Source organism: Scyliorhinus canicula, chromosome 2, assembly GCF_902713615.1.
Source record: "Scyliorhinus canicula chromosome 2, sScyCan1.1, whole genome shotgun sequence".
Taxonomy (NCBI): Eukaryota; Metazoa; Chordata; class Chondrichthyes; order Carcharhiniformes; family Scyliorhinidae; genus Scyliorhinus; species Scyliorhinus canicula.
The window spans coordinates 7,144,508-7,166,665 of NC_052147.1; the positions used below are offsets into that span (position 1 = coordinate 7,144,508).

Consider the following 22,158-nt stretch of genomic DNA (forward strand, 5'->3'; position numbering starts at 1 on the left):
CGCCCTGTCTACGTTTATCAACTCTGACCTTGCGAGGTGAACTTTGGTTAGCTTTTAACTGCAATGAATTCTAAGCTTGTTTGAATTGCACATACTTCGGGGTTGCTTATCAGTTTGTCACTTAATAGAAGATTCATTTATCTTCCACTCTTTCTTGGGTTACAATTTTTGAGGTCAATTTTTACAATATTACGCACCAGTTGCCACAAATTTGAGTCTATTTCACCCAGCTTTGGTTTGATTCTGTAACCATACCAGGAATTAGTGCAATATTCTGTGTGGATGTTCCAGCTTTTGTTCCAAATAATTAAAACATGCATTCTGGAAGTAGAGCTCTGTGCATATATGTAAGCCTGTGGACGCTGTGTTCTACATGAACCCAGAGTACAATTCATACACAATGGTTGCCCACACAATATCAAGGATACATAGTGTGGCCACAGCCTTTGTCTCACTGACTGAGGTGGTCAGGTCACTCCACGTACAAGCCTAAAATTGAGTGCTCGGAGGCTGATTAAAAATAGAAGTGTGATCTTTCCTCTGATTTTTGATTTTTAATTCTCCCTCCAGTGTTTTCGAGGATTGGAGTTGATTACAAGGATTCTGTTCCTTTTGGGATATGAAACATGAGCCTGTTATGAATCTGCCTGGTAACGGATCTTTTTTGTGCAGTTTCAGTTTGTCACTTGAACTGTGGAAATCACTGAACCAGCACAATCTAATTCTGTGTTTTACGTTTCCAGACTCCACTGGTACAATTCCTGGCTGGCTGGCGTTTTGCAGTTCTGGTTGTCTTCAGTGTGATTTGACCAAATGGTCTCTTTATTTTGTGACCCTTTCTCTGTTTTTGGACTACCTACTTTTATCTGCAAGTGAAATTCAAGAAGCTTATAGGTTTCTTTATTTTAAAGATTTAAGCCAGTGTATTTAGTTGCCTTTCTTTTCTGATGTTTCTCCATGACACGGAACGTTACAACTTTTTTACTCTCAAGCATACACATTGTCCCTTGATGACATAATTAGTGGGCATGGGTTAGTGTTCACGTGCATTATGACAACACCCACTATGATCATCTCCCTTACTGCTTGACTGACAGCAAATCTGGACACGCAAGAACTTCTTGAAAGCACCATCAGCATGACAGAAGTTGATTTTGTTTTTGACACTTGCTAAAACAGGCTTGCCGAAGGCAGGGCCTGCAGGACGGATGTGGCCTGAAGCATTTTTAAGCAACCCGCCATGTCCTCCAGTGTAGGTAACAGTTCAACTTCAAAACTTTGCAGAAAGAATTTCAAAATATACTACGTGCCTGCTCAACCAAACACGGGCTTATTTCTCCATTTATTGGAAGCTGATAGGTAGCCAGGGCCTGTCATCAGCCAATGTAGGGTGAAACCGGTCTGTGATTGGACATGCAGAATGTCATCAGTTTCCAAATAAGTTTTGCACATCTTACTGCCTGAAATTAAAATTGCTTATTGTCACAAGTAGGCTTCAAGTGAAGTTAGTGGGCATAGGGTTAGTGAAAAGCCCTTAGTCGCCACATTCCAGCACCTATTTGGGAAGGCGGCTACGGGTCTGGTGATCAGAGTGGAAAGTTCAATGGGAGTAGACCAGCTCAGAAGTGGCTGGAAGCTGGGCAGGCGGGGGTGTTACGGGATGGGCTTCAGGCCCCCACTATCTCAGACAGCAGCCCGACCTCAAACCTAACCTCTGGTTGGCACAGTGGGGGGGCAACGTGGTGGCTCCACATTGCTGCCTCACAGTGCCAGGGACCCAAATTCAATTCCAGCCTTGAGTGACTGCCTGTGTGGAGTTTGCAGGTTCTCCCCGTGTCTGTGTGGGTTTCCTCCGGGTTCTCCGGTTTCTACCTACAGTCCAAAGATGTATGGGGTAGGCAGATTGGCCATGATAAATTGCCCCCAAGTGTCCAGGGATATGCAGGTTACGTTAGTGCTCATTTGAAGGGTCAGTGCAGACTCGATGGGTTGAATGGCCTTCTGCACTGTAGGGATTCTTTGATTTCTATGGTGAGCTCAAATTTACACTTGTGTGCATGGAGAAGGGAACGGGTGGAAAGCGAGTGAGTATCCCATGGGGCAGAAACCAGCATTTGGGGAATAAGGAAGTGCAGTGGGATGAAAGAAACTGGCTGCTGGTTTGTGTGTGCGACAGAGAGAGTGTCTGGAGGGTGCTCTGAGCTGGCAGACTAATGGGGGTGTCTGGTGGGTATATCTGAGTGGAGGGGAGGGGGGAGCTGCTATTGGGTGCTCAGAACTGAGTGTCTCAATTTTCTTCCTCAAGTGGGAGAGCAAAGTCACACCTGGCCCTGGGAGATGTATGTGGAGGTGAGTGCAAGTGAGAGACTGTGGGTGTGGAGGGCAGTGTGAGTCTACCTGATGCCTAATATGTTTTCTCACTCACTCGTGCCACCAAACAGCAGCACATACACACCCACATATGCTCACCCACCCAGATACGTTGACCCTCTCACACCCTGTGGATTGCTTTTACTTTTTAAAACTTAATTAATTGCGATGACATTGCTGCCCTCTTGCTCAGCAATTCTTTCTTTCCTTAAAACTACAACTTTTTTCTGAGATTCACTTCATTGTTGTGTCAATCCTTATCTTTCTGACATTTTCTCACATTGGAATTGATGAATGTGCTAATAGTTATGAATCCTTGAGTGACTATGATTTGTTTTTGGTGATGGATAGTTGGGTATGATCAAAGATTTTCTCTTGATAAATACGCACTTCCAAAAAGGACTGCAGGAGAGCAGTTGACCACTAACTGTCCTCCAGCGTCACCGGACACCAGTGGCCTTTGGAAATCACCAAGAATGTCTGACCTGGGGAAAATGTACAGTAATCGCACTGATCACTTCACAAAATTTGCTTCGGTCATATTTTGGGTCCATCTCTTGGCGAAAAATGTCCAGTCAAGTGTGTGGCCTGTTCACATAATAAATGGAAGAATTAACTAATACATCGTTAGTGAAATCTAGTTTGAAAAATCGATGACCTAGGTACCCAAATGGTCACGTAGATGATGCCGATAGGAGTTTGATCACCGCCTCATGCAGCTGGTACCTTGAACTGTGAACACGACTGACCTGTGCACTGCATTAAAGGCCAGATATGCTGCTTTACCCCTCCCCTAGTTGCAGTACTACTTGGGACATTGAAAAGGATCTGTAGTATTTCAAAGTGAACTTTGGAGTTTGTTTTACATTTGCCTAAAACTGGCACACTGAAACAACTTAGGTAGTGGAAAAAGTATGCAAAGCATAATTTTCAGCAGATAACTGGAAAATTATCTTGGAGTTGATTTTTAAGTGCTGGGGGCAATTTAACTGTCTCAATTGTAGTTGCATAGCAAATATCTTCCAAGACAAGCAGTTGGAAGAAATCTGTTCCCGTTGTTTGAAGGTTGAACATTTCAGCTTTTACAAAGGATATTCTTTGCCATGGACATTGGCTACCACGTCTAACCTATCCATTATTTAATTTGTTCAGGTCAGCAATTGTAATCTGTATCGTCTTGGAAAGAAAAAGGGACTACCCAGTCGAATGGTGGTCTCGATATTTGACCCCCCGGTGAATTGGCTGCCTCCTGGCTATGTGGTAAATCAGGACCGATGCATTACGGACAAGAGCGAGTCGAAAGACATGGTAGGTATAAACTAGTTCAGGTAGGGAGAGGTGGGTGAAACTCCTCTGCAAATGAAAGGGAGAACTTTGGGTTAGTGTGGCCTCCCAGTTCCTGCATAGAATATGAAATATTTTCCATGCCAACTTTCTAAAACCTGGTTGAAATTGCTGCTCTAATGCCTGAATTCGCAATACACCATACACATTCTGTTGCTGAGCAACATGTTGGCAGTGTCTTCATCTGAAAGTTCCAGAGCTGTTGAGACAATGTCTTCAAACTCCATGTGGAAGATATTAGATCTCAAACATCTTGTGTCAAGGGGTGGCAGAAGGTTATACATGCAATTCACTTCCAGTGCAATTTCCTGTGCTGAGAAAGCATCTAATTAAATAACCAGCACTACTTTGTTTACCTTATTAAGGGGAGGAAATGGCATAGCAGTATGGTCAGTAGTCTAGTAATCCACTGACCCAGGGGCGCACTCTGGGCACGCAAATGGGTTTGATTCCCACCATGGCGGATGGTAAAATTTGAATTCTGTATAAATCCGGAATTAAAAAGGATGACCACTGTCGATTGCTGTAAAAACCCATCTTGGTCACTCTTCTGGGAAGGAAATCTGCTGTCCTTACCAGGTCTGACTACATTTAATTCTTTAGCAGCTTGCATTTCAGAGGGTATTTAAAAGTTTAAAAGCACAGGCCAACCGGCATTGACCAAGACATTGGAAATGACTAGCACACCCAACTCTTTTGACCCTCCTTACGAACATGTTGGAAGTTGTCCCAGACAGCACAATAACCACCCTGTCCCGCAGAGGTGATGGCACAGTGGGAGTGCCCAACGTTGACTCTTGACCCCATGAAGTCATATAATCATAGAATTTACAGTGCAGAAGGAGGCCATTCGGCCCATCGAGTCTGCACCGGCTCTTGGAAAGAGCACCCTACCCAAGGTCAACACCTCCACCCTATCCCCGCAACCCAGTAACCCCACCCAACACAGGGCAATTTATCATGGCCAATCCATCTAACCTGCACATCTTTGGACTGTGGGAGGAAACCGGAGCACCCGGAGGAAACCCACGCACACACTGGGAGGATGTGCAGACTCCGCACAGACAGTGACCCAAGCCGGAATCTAACCTGGGACCCTGGAGCTGTGAAGCCATTGTGCTATCCACAATGCTACCGTGCTGCTCCACTCGATAGGAGTGACAATCAGACTTGAGTCCTATCCTAACTTTTTTTAATTCGTTCATGGGATGTGGACGCCATTGGCTGGCCCAGCATTTATTGCCCATTCCTGAGGGCATTTAAGTGTCAACCACACTTTTGTGGGTCTGGAGTCACAGGTCGGCCAGATCAGGTAAGGACGACCGATTTCCTTCTCTAAAGGGCATTAGTGAATCAGATGGGTTTTTATGACGATCAACAGTGGTTTCATGGTCATCTTTAGAATTTTAATTCCAGATTTTTTGATTGAATTCAAATTTCACCATCTGCCATGGCGGTATTCAAAACCAGGTCCCCAGAGCATGACTGAGTCTCTGGATTACTAGTCCAGCGGCATACCACTGTGCACTGCCTCCACCTCCATTGAGGATATCCTGCATCGTGTTGTGTGGCACTTGCGCCATGCAAAATGGGATGGATTTCGAACATCTAGCAACTTGATACTGGGAAACCATGAGGTGGTGTGGGCCTCCAGCAGCAGAATTGTATACAACCACAGCCTGTAATTTGTCCCACACGTTCCCCACTCTACCATTAACAGTAAGGCAGTGGATCAATCCTGGTTTAATGTAGACTGCCAGGCACAACACCAGTTATACCTAAAAATGTGAGGTGTCAACCTGTTGAAGCTACAACACAGGACTACAAATGTGCCAAACGGTAGGAGCTGAAAGTGATGGACAGAGCTAAGTGGATGGACACAACCAACAGATCAGATCTAAGCTCTGCAGTCCTGCCATATCCAGTTGTTATTGATGGTGGACAATTAAACAGCTCCCTGGAGGAGGTAGCTCCACTAATATTGCTGTCATCAATGATTGGGAGCCCAGCAGATGAGGCTGAAGCATTCGCAGCAATCTTCAACCAGAAGTGTTGGGTGGATGATCCATCTCCGCTTCCTCCAGATGCTAGTCTTCAACCAATTCAATTCACTCAATGTGATATCAAGAAATGGCAGAAGCACTGATTACTTCAAAGGCTATGAGCCCTGACAATATTCCGGCAACAGACTTGCCGCACCCTAGCCAAGCTGTTCCAGTACAGCTGCAGCCCTGGCATGGACCTGGCAACATGGAAAATTGTCCCGGTATCTCCTGTACACAAAACAAGGAGAACTCCAACCTGGCCAATTACCGCCCTATCAATCTACTCTTTGATCATCAATAAAGTGGCACTTGCTTAGCAGTAATCTGGTCACTGACACTCAAGTTTGGGTTCAGCCAGGGCCACTCCGCTCCTGACCTCATTACAGCCTTGATTCAATCATGGACAAAAGAGCTGAATCCTAAGGTGAGAGCAACAGCCCTTGACATCAAGGCAGCATTTAGCCAAGGAGCTCAAACAGAAGGGGAGTCAATGGGAATCAGGAAAAAGTCTCTGCTGTTTGGAGTTATATCTCATTCAAAGGAAGATGCTTGTGGTTGTTGGAGGTCAATCATTTCTGTTCCAGGACATTACTGTGTTGCTGTCCTCGGCCCACCCATCTTTAGTTGTTACATCAATGACCTTTCCATCATAAGGTTGGAAGTAAGGATGTGTGATGATTGTGCAATGTTCAGCACTGTTTGTGACTCTTCAGATACTGCACATGCAGCAGACCTGGACAACATCCAGGATTGGGCTTCAAGTAGGAAGTAACATGTGCACCACACAAGTGCAAGGGAATGACCATCTCCACCAAAAGAAAATGTAACCATTACCTTGTAAAATTGAAGGGCATTATCATCTCTGAATCTCCTGCTATCAATATCCTGGGGGAAACCAAACTGGACTAGCTATATTAAAAACTATGGCTACAAGAGCAGGTCAGAGGCTGGAAATCCTGCAGTAAATAACTCGCCATTTGACTCCCCAAAACCTGTCCACCATCTACAAGGCACAAGTTAAGAATATGATGGAATACCCTTCTCTTGCCTGGATAAGTGCAACTCCAACAACACTCGAGAAGCTTGACACCATCAGGGATAAAGCACCCCTGCTTGATTTGGACCCTATCCGCAAGCATCCACTCCCTGCACCTCTGTCGCGCAATAGCAGCAGGGTGTACTAGCTACAAGATGCACTGGAGGAACTCACCAAAGCTCCTTGGTCAGTATCTTCCAAACCCACAACCACCATCTAGAAGAACAAGGGCAGCAGACACATGGGAACATCACCACGTGGGAATTTCCCTCCAAGTTACTCATCGTCCTGACTTTGAGATATATCGCAGTTCCTTCACTGTCACTGGATCAAAATCCTGGAGCTCCCTAACAGCACTGCAGGTGTACCCACAGCACAAAGACTTCAATGGTTCAAGAAGGTAGCTCACCACAACCAAGGGCAATTAGGGATAGGCAAATGCTGGCCCAGCCAGTGACACCCACATCCCATGAATGAATTAAAAAATACATTTCTCTGCCTTTTCCTTCACTCGGAGTCTTTCCCTAGATTTCTTAGGTTAAACCCAGCTAAATTAAGCTGGGAAAGGATTGGAGGGAGGGTCAAAGTACCTGTCATGGGCATCAGGCACCATCTAATAAGCAGTATTGACAAAGAAACATTTTAAGTTCTCCTGCAAAACCAGTGGCGACAGAAGGGAAGGAATAAACAAACTAAATTAGAGGTTGATTTTTCAGTTGCTATGTGAAATAATTTAAAAGGCAAGATGAGTAGTGTCAAACATTTAAAGAGATACTTCATAACTCGATAAAGAAAATTTCCATGAAGTCCACAAGAATGGTGCACCATCTGTGACTAACCAAAAGAAGTTAAAGGTGATAGCACATTGAAAGAAAGACATATACTGCAAACATTTGAGGTAGGGCAAACAATTGGGAGCATTTTAGAAACCAGGAAAGGATGACTCAAAAATGAAAGATGAGAAATTAGAATGAGAGTAAATGGAAAGAAATCTAAAGATAAACAGTATATAAAAAGGAAGAGAGTGGCTAAAGTCAACCTTGCCCCCTGGAGGTGGAGATTGGGGAATTAATAATGGGAAACTAGTAAATGTCAGTCTGAGCAAGAGGTGCTTCTTGATTAAGATATTTCTTCTCTTTCTGGAAGTATAGAAATAGGGCGTGCAGTTTCAGAATATAGGGTCTCCCATTTAAGGCGGAAATGTGGCCTCCTCTCAAGGTTGTTAATTTTTGTACCTCAGAGACTGGTGGAGGTTGGATAATTGAATATATTCAATGGTATTTTTGTTTTTATCTATTCTTTCATGGGATGCAGGCATGGCTGGCAAAACTAGCATTTATTGCCTATTCCTAATTGCCCTTGAACTCCGAGGGTAGTTAAGTGCTGCAATTTCTGTGGGTCTGGAAATGACGAGACCAGCAGCAAGTAATAGACAGAGCTAAGCGATTCCACAAGAATGCATCAGATCTAAGCTCTGTAGTCCTGCTGCATCAAGCTGCGAATTGCGGTGGACAATAAAACAATTGGCTCCACAAATATCCCCATCCTCGGTCATGGAGGAGCCCAGCACATCTGTGCAAAAGATTAGGCTGAGGCATTCGCAACAATTTTCAGCCAGAAGTGCCGAGTGGATGACCCATCCTCCTGTGGAGGTCCCCAGTATCACTGATGTCAGTCAATACGATTCACACCATGTAATATCAAGAAACGGTTGAAGAAACTGGATACTGTAAAGGCTATGGGCCCTGACAATATCCCGGGAATTGTAATGAAGACTTGTGCTCCAGAACCTGCAACACCCCTAGCCAAGCTGTTCCAGTGCAGCTATAGCACCGGCAATGTGGAAAATTGCCCAGGTGTATCATGTACACAAGAAACAGGACAAATCCAACCCAGCCAATTACTGCCCTATCAGTCTACTATCCATCATCAGCAAAGATGGAAGGAGTCAACAATGCTATCAGGGGATGGACAGTGGTTAGCAGGCGCTGAGGACCCGGTTCGATCCCTGACCCGGGTCATTGTCCGTGTGGAGTTTGCACGTTCCCCCCGTGTCTGCATGGGTCTCGTCCCCACATTACAAAAGAAATGCAGGGTAGGTTAATTGGCCACACTAAATTGCCCCTTAATTTGGAAAAAAAAGAATTGGGCACTCTAAGTTTTTGTTTAAAACCCAGTGCTATCAATGGGGACCTACTCAGCAATAACCTGCTCACGGACGCTCAGTTTGTGTTCCGCCAGGGTCACTCCGCTCCTGACTTCACTATAGCCTTGGTAGATGGGATGAGAGTGACTGTCCTTGACATCAGGGCAGCATTTGACCGAGTGTGGCAGAAAGGAGCCATAGCTGAAAAGTTAATGGGAATCGGGGGGGAAATTCTCAGCTGGTTGGAGTCATACCTGGCACAAAGGAAGATGGTTGTGGTAGTTGGAGGTCAATCATCTCAGCTCAGGGACATCACTACAGGTGTTCCTCAGGGAAGTGTCCTAGGCCCAACCATCTTCAACTGCTCCAATGACCTTTCCATCATAAAGTCTGAAGTGGGGATGTCCAAATGCAGCAATACCTGAACAGTATCTAGGCTTGGGCAGCCAAGTGGCAAATTACATTCATGTCACACAAGAGAGAATCTAACCATTGCCCCATGACATTCAGTGGCATTGCCATCGCTGAATTCCGACAGTCAACATTCTGGGGGTTATCATTGATCAGAAACTGAACTGGACTAGCCATATTAATACTGTGGCTACCAGGACAAGTCAAAGGCTAGGAATCCTACAGTGAGTAACCCACCTCCTGACACCCCCCCCCCCCCCCCCCCCCCCCGCCCCAAACCTGTCCATCATCTACAAAGCACAAGTCAAGAGTGCAATAGAATACTCTCTACTTGCCTGGATGAGTGCAGCTCCAACAACACTCAAGAAGCTTGACACCATCCAGGACAAAGCAGCCCACTTGATTGCTCCCCTTCTGCAAACATTCAACCCCTCCACCACCGATGAAATGTGGCAGCCGTATGTGCACCATTCACAAGATGCACTAGAGTAACTCACCAAGGTTTGTCAGACAGCACCTTCCAAACCCATGACCACTATCATTAGAAGGACAAGAGTAGCAGATACTTGGGAACCCCACCACCTGGAGGTTTCCTTCCAAGTCGCTCACCACCCTGACTTGGAAATATATTATCATTCCTTTGCTGGAGCAACATCCTGGAACTCCCTCCCCAACAGCATACTACCTATACTTCAAGGCATGCAGAGGTTCAAGAAGGCAGCTCATTACTACCTTCTGAAGGACAACTAGGGATGGGCAATAAATGGTGGCCTAACCAACGGCACCCACATCCCATAAAAGATGAATTTTTGAAAAAACTTGCAAATCTAACTCCTCTCGAACTCCACCACTGGTGTGCTGCCTTGCATTATTTCCCTCTCTCTCACCCAGTAATAAATACACTGACTTCTCAGGCTATCTAACGCAATGAATTTGAAATCCTTGTCTACAAAGCCTTTCTCAGCCCATCCCATTGCAATGTCCACCCCATCATGAATCCTCTTTGGTACTCTGATCTCTGCTCTCTGTGCACCTTTTTTCTCTCTGCAGTCCACCCAACCCACCATTGGGAACCTTTGAAGCTCCATCTTGAAAACTCCTTTCTCTTTACACTCCTCTCACCGCCTTAAGAAGCCTGAAAGGGACTTCCCGTGATGTCATGTCAGAGCAAGACGTGCGAGAAGTGGCACTCCCTTTCACTCGGTTTTTCGGGGGGGGGGGTTTGGTATCCCAGCCATGTTTCGTGAGTAGGTGCACTCATTTCTGTCGGCAGTATGTCAAAATCGTCAAAGGAGAAACACAACACTAAGCAGGCTCAGGAGGGCAGCCCATTGAAGGAAGGTTAAGGAGGGCAGATGGTCACCGCGCCCATTACACTAGACCTGTTGGGCGTAGTAATGGCGCAAGAGCTGGAAAAATTCGGCAAAACAGATGGACAGGCAGTTCGAGCGGCAGGGCATGGAGAATAAGGAATATTTTTAAAGCCACCATAGAGGAGGCTTCGGGCCTAATCCGAGAACTTTGGACATGGTGCAAGCACAAGGTGAGACATTGAAGCGGGTGGAGGAGGCCTTGTCATAGCACGAGGTCCAGTTTGCCTTGCTGGAAGCAGAGTTGCTGCTGGTGGTGGAGAGTAATAAAGGACTGAGGTTCATGGTGGATGATCTGGAGAAGAGGCTAAACCTCAGGTTGGTGGGGCTGCCGGAGGGGTTGGAGGGCTCGAAGTTGACCCATATTTCTCAGAAATATGTTCTCGGCTGGTGGGAGGGGGTGAAGGGTTTCGCCTCTCCGGAGTTGGATTGTGCGCTCAGGCAAAAGCCAAGGCCGAATGTGCCACCGCGGGCGGTGATGATCCGCTTTCACAGTTATCAAAGGAAGGAAAAGGTTTTGGAGTGGGTGATCAAGATTCAAAATATCGACTGGGAAGGGAAGACGGTGTGGATATACCAGAACATTGGGACTGAGCTGGCGAAGAGACGTGTGGCCTTCAACAGGGCGAAGAGCGATTTGATGCGCGACTGCGGGTAACAATGGACACTTCTTTGACACACCGGAGCAGGCTGACGCCTTCATCAGAGAGAAGTTGGGACCACTGTCAAGAGGACTACTTGGGACTATGAAGGGAGGTGTTTGTAAAATGGACAATGCTGCTGTGTGTTCTATTGTGTCATCTTTGTTCTGTTGGGGGTGAAGACGGTAATAAAAAGGGGGTTATGTTTCATTTTGAGAGGAGAGAGTTGACCTTGCGGGGGTTGGGCCTGATACTGGGAGAAAGGACGTGTTGGCTGCTCTGTGAGAGGATATTGGAGGGGGATCCTGCGTGGGGGCCACTTTGCTAGAGCGATAGAGAGAGAGCGGGGGTGTGGCTAGCAAACTGGAGTGGGGAGAGGCTGTGGCCTGTTGGGCCACTTTAGGTGGGGCGCAATGGGTCCAGGTGTTTATTTGTGAGTGGGGGAATGGGGGAAGATGTGGTGCCAGGCAGTCTGTGGGAGGGGAGGGAGAGGGAACAAAAGGTATGGGGGGGTTAAACTTAGTGACCAGTGATCTTTGACTCATACTAGGGGTGGAGCTGGTGGCCAACAAATCGGCCTGGGACCAAAGAATTGTGGTGGGATTGCAAATATGACATGGTTGTTTAAGAAAGGGGCAAAGGATAACCCAGGAAACTACAGACCTGTCAGCTTGACATCAATAGTGGGGAAACTGATGGAGGCCATAATATGCATGCAAGAAAAATAAGTTAATAGACTGCCAACATGGCTTTATCAAGGGCAGGTCATGTCTGACAAATTTAATTGAGTTATTTGACGAGGTGACAAGCAGTGGATGAAGGTAGTGCTGTGGATGTTGTATATTTGGACTTTCAGAAAGCATTTGATATGGTGCCACGTGGCAGGTTGGTTAGCAAATTAAAAATGTTTGGGATTGATGGGTCCTTGGCAGCATGGATTAGAAGTTGGCTCAGAGATAGGAAACCGAGGGTAGGTATAGGTGGGCATTTCTCCGAGGGAGATAAGTTGAAAGTGGTGTTTCCCAGGGCTCAGTGTTGGGACTTTGCTTTTTCTGATTTATATAAATGACTTTGAGGTGGGTATTGAGGTAAAATCTCTAAATTTACAGATGATCCTAAGCTAGGGAGAATAGTGAATTGTGAGGATGGCACTGAGCGACTACAGAGGGACATTGACAAGTTGGCCAAATGGGCAGACACCTGGCAGATGTATTTCAAAGCAGTGAAATCTGAGGTAATGCATTTTGGTAGAAGAAACATGGGGAGACAATATAGGCTCAATGGTACAACTTTGAGGGGAGTACAGAAGCAGAGGGACCTCGGTGCAGGTGCATAATTCTCTGAAAGTGGCCAGGCAAACTGTTGTTAAGAAGGCTTAAAGAATCCTTGGGTTTATAAATAGAGGCATAGAGAATAAAAGCAAGGAAGTGATGCTACATCTCTACAAATCATTGGTCAGTCCACATTTGGAGTATTGCGAAGATTTCTAGGGCCAGAAAGGACTATGGAATAAGGAATGGAACGGGATGGTCTTGCTGCCTATGGTGTGGGAGGTGTTAAATTAAGTGATTTGGGGGGAGATCATCTTGTACAAATCACACATAGACGGGCAGGCCAGGAGGGATTGTCAGGAGGTGGTGGACAAGATTCTGGGTGCAGATGGGGAATATGCGAACAACCCAGCGCCAGAGCTTTGGGCACGCAGGAAGAAACTGCAAACGCAGTTTGACCTACTATCCACGGGTGGGTGGTGTCAGCTATGGCGCTTAAAAGGGACAGTGTATAAGTGCGGGGAGACGGCTAGCCGTCTGTTTGCTCATCGGTTAAGGTTACAGGAGGCTGCCAGGGAGATTGTGCAGCTGTGGGAGCTGGTGGGGTGGGTTGGATTCTGCCCCAGAAAAAATAAATGAGGTGTTTTGGTCCTTTTATGAGGGGCTCTATAGGTCGGAGCTGCTGGAGGATAAGCAGTTGTTGGAGAGTTTGTAGTTTCCTCAGGTGAGGGAGGAGTTATGGGAGGAATTAGAGGCACCGATGGGGTTGGAGGAGGTCCGCAGGGCCTTGGGAAAGATGTAGGTGGGAAAGGCACCAGGGCCAGATTGGTTCCTGGTAGAATTCTATAAGAAGTTTACAGATCAACTGGCCCCATCGGTGCTGGGGATGTTTTAAGACTCATTGGCGAGAGGCTCCGAGACGCTGCGGAAGGCGTCCACCTCCCTCCCTCTGAAGAAAGACGAGGACCCCACAGAGTGTGGGATGGACTGCCCAATTTTTCTGCTCAACGTGGATGCCAAACTTTTGGCCAAAGTGTTGCTGTGGAGGTTGGAGTTCTGCCTCCCGGAGGTAGTGAGGGAAGACCAGACGGGATTTGTGAAAGGCAGAAAATTGTTGGCTAATGTGAGGTGGTTACTTAACGTGGTTCTCACACCGGTGTTGGGGGCCAGACCCGGAAATAAACATATCTCTGGACGAAGAAAAGGGGTTGGATAGGGTTGAATGGAGCTACCTGTTCACAGTTCTGGAGAAGTTTGGATCGGTCCTGGGTTTGTGTCATGGGTTATGCTGTTTGTTTGCAAGTGTGCGAATGAACACCGTGAGTTTGGGATAGTTTAAGCTGTACATGTCCCCTCTTTGTTCGTATTGATTATTGAACCATTGGCAATTGCATTGAGGGCCTCTGATAAGTGGAGAGGGATTGTGAGGGGTGGGGGGAATGGATGTGGGGAGTAGAGCAAAGGGTGCCCCCGTATGCAGATGATTTGTTGCTTGCTTTACGTAAGGAATCCTAGGCTTGCCATGGGGGGATTTTGGGAATATTGAAGAGGTTCGGCTCCTTTTCAGGGTATAAACTGGATGTTGGGAAGAGCGAATATTTTGTGCTTAGCCCTTGAGGGGAGGAGCTGGGCTGATGGGGTTGCTGTTCTGTTTGGTTGGGACTAGTTTTTGTTATTTGGGAGTCCAGGTGGCCCGGAACCGGGCGTGACTTCACAAGTTCAATTTTAGGAGCCTGGGGAGTAGGGCAGAGTGGATCTGCAGAGGGGACAGCCTTCCATTGTTGTTGGCGGGCTCAAATCAATCAAATAAAATGGGAGGAGGAACTGGGACCCATTGAGGAAGCGTGGAGTGAGTCCCTTCGTAGGGTGACTGCGCGAGGTCGAGTTTAATTTGACTAAAGGTGATGTTTAGGGCGCACATCACTAGGGCCAAGATAAGTCGATTGTTTGACCGAGGATAAGTGCGAGCAGTTCGCGAGAGAGCCTGCTCACCACACATGCACATGTTCCGGTTCTGCCCTGATCTGGTGAGTTTTTGGGGTCTTTCTTTTAAGCACCATATTGACTTGAATGTAGATGGAGAACCATGCCCATTAGTAGCTGTACTTGGGGTGTCTGATCAGCCGGAGCTGAGGACAGGGGTAGTGGCGGGTAATCTGGCATTCGCCTCGTTGCTGGGCTGGCAGCAGGTTTTGCTGTGTTGGAGGCCGGTGGCACCACCCTGCGCCGCAGCACAGCTGGGTGATTTGATGGAGTTCTTATACCTTGAGATGGTCAAGTTCATGGTGAAGAGGGTGATCAATGGGTTCTATCGTAGATGGTGGTAGTTCGTATTGCACTTTAAGGATCTGGTCACTAAAGTGGGGGTACTTCAGGTTGGGGGATATGGTTCTTCTTTGTGTTTGCTTTTCTATTATATATGTTACTGTGATTGTGATTTTTATAAAATAATAAAATGGTTCTATGATTCTATGATAAAAGTAATAAAAATATTTTTTTTAAAAGCCTGAAAATCTCTTCAACCGGCTTTTGTTCACCTAATTCCCAACAAAAATGACTTGTTCATTTTTTTCTTCCTCTCGGAAGTGCCATCACTCTTTTTCTGCAGTAAGTTATAGAAGTAAATATGTTGTGTGTTCTCATCAAAATTGTGTGTGCCTCCCAATTCTGTAGAGTGTGCAGAAATTGTTTTTTCTTCATACAGTAAAATGGTGTTGATTGTACATGTGGGGCAACACAATGACATATTACCACTTCAGGCACCAGATTATTTAACATCCATGCCAATCTAATCTAGAATAAAGGATATTGAGCTTAATTGTTTACAGTGAGTGGTTCGGAACCAGAATGCACAGCTTGAGAATGTGGTAGAGGTAGATTCCATCATGGATTTCAAAAGGGAATTGCGCACTTATCTGAAGAGAGAAAATTTGTAAGGCTATTGGGGAAAAAAAGCAGGGGTGTGGGACTAATTGAGCAGCTCTCTCAAGGTGCCAACAAGGATTTGAGTAGCCGAATGAGCACCACCTGTTTCTGTTCTTGTGATCCTATTAGATATTTTTGACCACTCCCCTGAAATTTATTCCAGTCCCTTTTGTGGTCCGGTACCCTTCTGTGCTTTACTCTCGTACTATTCAGACAGAGACTTACAGTCAGCCCCATGATTCATGTCCCCGTCTGTGGAAATCCTGCACCCAGAGAGCTGCCAGCCAGTCGGAGCCCCCTAGATCACAGGTGAGTGAAGGTGGAATGGGGTCGCAGTAGCGGTGCATGGAGGCAAGGGCATAGGCATCTTTTCCCCGCTCCCAACCCCCAGCCTGATGCTGGGTCCCTCAATAGCACTATAGAAAGAGAGTATACAACAAATAACTGTGGCATTATCTTTTAGACAGAAACCGAACAAGTGGCTAACGGTGATACCTATCTGGATGATGATGACGATGATGAGGAAGAGGAGGATGATGACCCTGATTTCCGTGAAGATCTGATGTGGAGGGCACAGAAGGAGGAAGCAGATTATGATGATGATTTTTCCGAGTATGATCAGGAGCATATCAAATTCATTGACAATATGCTTATGGGTTCTGGAGCCTTCGGAAAGAAGATCTCTCTGCCTGCTTTCCCACCTAATGATGCCAGCTATGAATGGAAGCCCCCCAAAAAATCTGCATCTGGAAATGGTCATTCCTCCTCTGACGGAGATGAATTTGACTACAGCTCATGGGATGCAATGTGCTACCTTGACCCGAGTAAAGCTACGGATGAGGACGATTTTGTTGTGGGATTCTGGAACCCATCTGAAGAGAACGGAGGCGTCGACACTGGCAAGCAATCCATCTCTTACGACTTGCACACTGAGCAATGCATAGCGGATAAGAGCATCGCCGATTGCGTAGAGGCTTTGCTGGGCTGCTATCTAACCAGTTGTGGTGAAAGAGCTGCCCAGCTTTTCCTCTGCTCATTGGGTTTGAAAGTCCTTCCAGCAGAAGAAAAGCTGGACGGAGAAAATAAGGGGCTGGCCGAGGAACAGTGCACCTTTGATCCAAACAGCCAGACAGGCTCTGAAACTCCATCTTCGTCCACTTTGAAATTTCCTTCTTGCAAAAACCTAGAATATGGACACCTTCAGATTCCTCCCAGATGTATGTTTGACCACCCAGATGCTGACAGGACTCTAGGCCACTTAATATCGAGCTATGAAAACTTTGAGAAGAAAATAAACTATAGCTTCAAGAACAAGGCCTATCTTTTACAGGCATTTACCCATGCCTCCTACCACTACAATACAATTACAGGTAAAGTCCTATTTACTGTAGGCAGCAAAAAACTGCTTGAAGTATTTAATCTCATAGCATCTGTGGGAAGAAGAGAGAGTTCACTTTTCAGAATGATGACAATAATGGGAAGCAGTCAGAAAGACTGGGAAGGCTGCAGCTCATGGAAAGGTGATGGGGAGGGAGATTTATAATTGAGTATTCCAGATTCAGTGAGTTCGGGATAATGGAAACATAAATCATTGGCAAATGAGACTTTATTGGAGTTTTTGATGTTCTGAAGTCGTTGGAATTGGAAGAAAGATGTTGCTGAAATTGACATTTCTGGTCAGAATAACATTGGTGAAAGATGTCAGGAGCACTGGGAGTGAGATAAAGTGGATATGGTTTTTTTTTAAATATTTTTTTATTCTCCGGTTTCACATTTTCTCCCAAATTTACACCCAACAATAATCAGTAATAAATGTAATGTCAATCCCCATATCAAAACAACAATCCCATCCTCCCACCCAGCCCCAGACATTGGCCTGCATGTTAACATAAACAAATACCAAAAAGGAATCGGGAATCACCCATAGTCATCATTAATGCATACAATTCCCCAACCCCCCTAATGTTCGATGTGATCCAATTCTTGAAAGTGCATAATGAATAACGCCCATGAATTGTCGAACCCCTCCATCCTGCCCCTCAGTTCAAATTTGACTTTTTCGCACATTAAGAATTCCAGCAGGTCCCCCCACCAGGGCACAGGGTGGAGAGGTTGATCTCCGCCCTAACACGTTCCGCCTTTGGGCGATCAACGAGGCGAAGGCTACGACATCTGCCTCCATACCCGTTTCCAATCCCAGCTGGTCCAACACCCCGAAAATGGCTTCCCGAGTGCCCGGGTCCAGTTTCCCGTGCACCACTTTAGAGATTACCTTAATACACCTCCTTCCAGTAATCCTCCAACTTTGGACAGGACCAAAACATATGAACGTGGTTTGTGGGTCCTCCCCCGCAACGTTCACACACATCTTCTACCCTCTCAAAGAGCCAGTTCATCGTCACCCTTGTAAGGTGTGTTCTATACACCACCTTCAGCTGCATCAGCCCAAACCTCGCGCACGAGGTGTAAGGCATTCACCCTTCGGAGCACCTCACACCAGAACCCCTCCTCCATACCCTCTCCCAACTCTTCCTCCTACTTTGCCTTGATCCCTTCTAGTGGTGCCGTCTCCTCCTCCAAAAATAGCCCCGTAAACCGCCGATACTACCCCCTTCTCCAGTCCCCCTGTCGTCAGCACCTCCTCCAGCAATGTGAAAGCCGGCTCTACTGGGAAGTTTTATATCTCCTTTCTGCCAAAGTCTCGAACCTGCATGTATCTAAATATTTCCCCCTGCTCCAGCCCATACTTCGCTTCCAGCTACTTCAATCCCGCAAAACGACCCCCAAGAAATAAATCTTTTAGTGTTCTAATTCCTTTCTCCTCCCATCGCTGAAAATTCCCATTCCACTTCCCTGGCTCAAATCTATGGTTCCCCCGAATCGGCAGTTCCCTTGACCCTGAGTCCCCAACCCGAAGTGCTGTTGAAACTGCTTCCAACTTCTCAACAAAGCTATTACTACTGGACTCCCTGAGTATCTCCCCGAGAGTGGCGCTGTTGCTAGTGCCTTCAATCCCAAGCCCCTACACAAAAACTCTCCTCCATTCTGACCCATTGGGAGTCAACCCCTCTGACCCAGCTCCATACCTTCACATTTGCCGCCCTGTAATAATACATCGGGTTCGGAAGACCCAAACCCCCTGCCTGCCTTCCTCTTTGTAGTAGCACCTTTTTAATTCTGGCTACCTTCCCTCCCAATATGAACGAGGTAATCATCCCTTCAATCTCTCTTTAAAAAATGCCTTTGGCAGGAAAATCGGCAGACATTGGAAAATAAACAGACATCGCGGCAGCATATTCATTTTAACCGCCTGTACCTGACCCGTCAATGACAGAGGAAGAGGATATGGGGTTTATACAGTCATCGTGATGGGTAGGACATGGGAATCAAAGATAATCTTCGGTTGGGGCAACCATTTCATGAGATGTATGATGTAGTTTAGTCTGAGCAAACTGCTTGTGGAAATGGAGTCGTCCAGGTGTATGAATTTTTTGGTGCACTGTTTCAGTGGGAGACTACCCTGGTTCATGCAGAATGTCTTAACTAGTACAAATTCTATTGTAAAATTGAAGAGTAGCACTGATGGACAGAAATGGATGTCATCAGCCTTAGTGTTTGGGGCGGAAGGTAAGACGACCTGCATAGGCCCCCGTTATGCCTGTCTTTTTGTGAGCTGTGTGGAACATTCCTTGTTCTAGTCGTCACCTCCAATAAAGTCTCGTTTGCCAATGACCCATGTTTCCATTATCCCTAACCCACTTAATCTGGAACTCCTCTGATTACAAATATCAGTTTCCCAAAACTCTTCCACTGTTACATTGATGACTATATTGGTGCCACTTCATGCTCTCGTCTGGATCTGGAAAGATTTTGGATGAAATCTTTGAGAAAGGGTTATCTGGACTCTTTTCTGTCCCTGCAGATGCTGCCAGACCTGCTGAGATTTTCCAGCATTTTCTCTTTGGGTTCTGGAAAGATTTTATCCATTTTGCTTCCAATTTTCATCCCGCACCTTCACATGGTCTGCCTCTGACACGTCCCTTCCTTCAACTCTCTGTCTCCATTTCTAGCAAATAGACTGACCAATATTAATTACAAACCTACCGACTCCCACAGTTACCTCAACTACAGCTCCTCACATCCCGCTTCCTCTAAGGCCTTCATCGCATTCTCCCAGTTTCTCCGTGTCCGTTGCATCTGTCCCGGTAATGTCACCTTCAAAAACAGCACTTCAGGCACGTCTACCTTTTTCCTCAACCGGTATCTCCCTCCCCACTGTGGTTGGTGGGGTATTCGACCGTGTCCGACCCATGTCTCACACCTCTGCCCTCACCCCTTCCCCCTCCCTCCTAGAACCATGACAGGATCCCTCTTGTTCACACTTTGCACCCCACAAGCCACATCCTCTGCCATTTCCGCCAACTCCAGCATGGTGCCGCCACTAAACACACTTACTATTCGCATATTCGGCTACCCTATCTTTGCCACTATTAACACTCTTCAGGCCCTAATGACACCATTAACAGCCTCTTTGTCTCTGACCATGACATTTTTGTCGATCGCTCCTTAACTCCGACCTATCACTGACTTTCCATTCTGCCCCACCCCCCTCTCCAAGTATATAATTAATCACATTTCCATCCCGTTTTATGTCTGTAGAAGGGTCACATGGACTCGAAATGTTGACTCTGTTTCTCACGCCACAGATGCTGTCAGACTGATTTTATCCAGCATTTTGTTATTATTTCAGATTTCCAACATCCGCAGTATTTTGCTGTAATGGTATTTGATTTGTTGGTGGAAGTAATAGATAGATAGAGAAATACAGCACAGAACAGGCCCTTCGGCCCACGATGTTGCGCCGAACTTTTGTCCTAGGTTAATCATAGAATTTTGGACAATTTTTCATGGCCAATCCACCCAACCTGCACATCTTTGGACTGTGGGAGGAAACCAGAGTACCCGGAGGAAACCCACGCAGTCACGGGGAGGATGTGCAGACTCCACACAGACAGTGACCTAAGTCGAAATCGAACTTGGGACCCTGGAGCTGTGAAGCAATTGTGCCATCCACAATGCTACCGTGCTGCCCCTAAGAAGTTAACCTACACTCCATTATTCTACCCTAATCCATGTACCTATCCAATAGCCGCTTGAAGGTCCCTAACGTTTCCGACTCAACTACTTCCACAGGCAGTGCATTCCATGCCCCCACTACTCTCTGGGTAAAGAACCTACCTCTGACATCCCCTCTATATCTTCCACCATTTATCTTAAATTTATGTCCCCTTGTAATGGTGTGTTCCACCCGGGGGAAAAGTCTCTGACTGTCTACTCTATCTATTCCCCTAATCATCTTATAAACCTCTATCAAGTCGCCCCTCATCCTTCTCCGTTCTAATGAGAAAAGACCTAGCACCCTCAACCTTTCCTCGTATGACCTACTCTCCATTCCAGGCAACATCCTGGTAAATCTCCTTTGCACCTTTTCCAAAGCTTCCACATCCTTCCTAAAATGAGACGACCAGAACTGCACACAGTACTCCAAATGTGGCCTGACCAAGGTTTTGTACAGCTGCATCATCACCTCACGGCTCTTAAATTCAATCCCTCTGCTAATGAACGCTAGCACACCATAGGCCTTCTTCACAGCTCTATCCACTTGAGTGGCAACTTTCAAAGATCTATGAACATAGACCCCAAGATCTCTCTGCTCCTCCACATTGCCAAGAACCCTACCGTTAACCCTGTATTCCGCATTCATATATTCTGAATTAACAGTTGATCGGCTAGATGAGGGCAGTAGAACAAAGTACCTGGACTTGCATGTGGGAAAATAGTCATTGAAGATTTACCCAAAGTTTATTACCCCACCAGGCGTCAATGACCTTATAGAAGAATGTATATTCTTAAATACAATGTGATTTATTTTTTTTTGGCTGCAGGACCAGATCATACAAAGGACCACTTTTTTCATTGAGGATGAAGAAGGAGCAATTAAAGTTTTAAATGTGCGAGCGGACGTTCGCGTGTGCCCACGCTGATGTTCGCGTGTGTCCGTGCGGTTTTGTTGTCAGGCCAGCTTTACAAATCAGAGATTTGATGGTTCATAGTTTGTAAATTAGAAAAATATCCAAGTTTTTCCTGCAGTAGAAATCTAAGAGAAGATCTTTGGATTTTTCTCTCAAATACTACAATTTTTGTGGAATGAATTAATCTTGTAAGCGCACATATTATTATTCCATTTATAATACCAACTTATTTCTGTAAAATTCTCTTGTTTTGAAGATTGTTACCAGCGGTTGGAATTCCTTGGAGATGCAATTTTGGACTACCTCATAACCAAGCACCTTTACGAAGATCCCCGGCAGCATTCTCCTGGAGTGCTGACTGACCTGCGCTCAGCTCTTGTGAATAATACCATCTTTGCTTCTTTAGCTGTGAAGTATGACTACCACAAGTACTTCAAAGCAATTTCGCCCGAGTTGTTCCACGTTATAGATGACTTTGTTCAGTTCCAGTTAGAAAAGAATGAGATGCAAGGAATGGACTCTGAGGTTAGTCCCTGCACTCTGATCATCCACTAACCTGGTATAGAA

The 22,158-nt window shown here is 46.1% G+C and overlaps 1 protein-coding gene across 4 annotated transcripts in view; it reads left to right on the forward strand.

Annotated features, from left to right (window-relative positions):
* dicer1 (dicer 1, ribonuclease type III) overlaps positions 1 to 22,158 on the forward strand; it is a 174,222-nt gene that overhangs the window by 139,601 nt on the left and 12,463 nt on the right. For all 4 annotated transcript variants that reach the window (XM_038822311.1, XM_038822319.1, XM_038822325.1 and 1 more), the window contains 3 exons: positions 3,523 to 3,678; positions 16,023 to 16,929; positions 21,848 to 22,116. In XM_038822311.1, the coding sequence (XP_038678239.1) occupies positions 3,523 to 3,678; positions 16,023 to 16,929; positions 21,848 to 22,116 (1,332 nt within the window). The remainder of the gene's footprint in view (positions 1 to 3,522; positions 3,679 to 16,022; positions 16,930 to 21,847; positions 22,117 to 22,158) is intronic.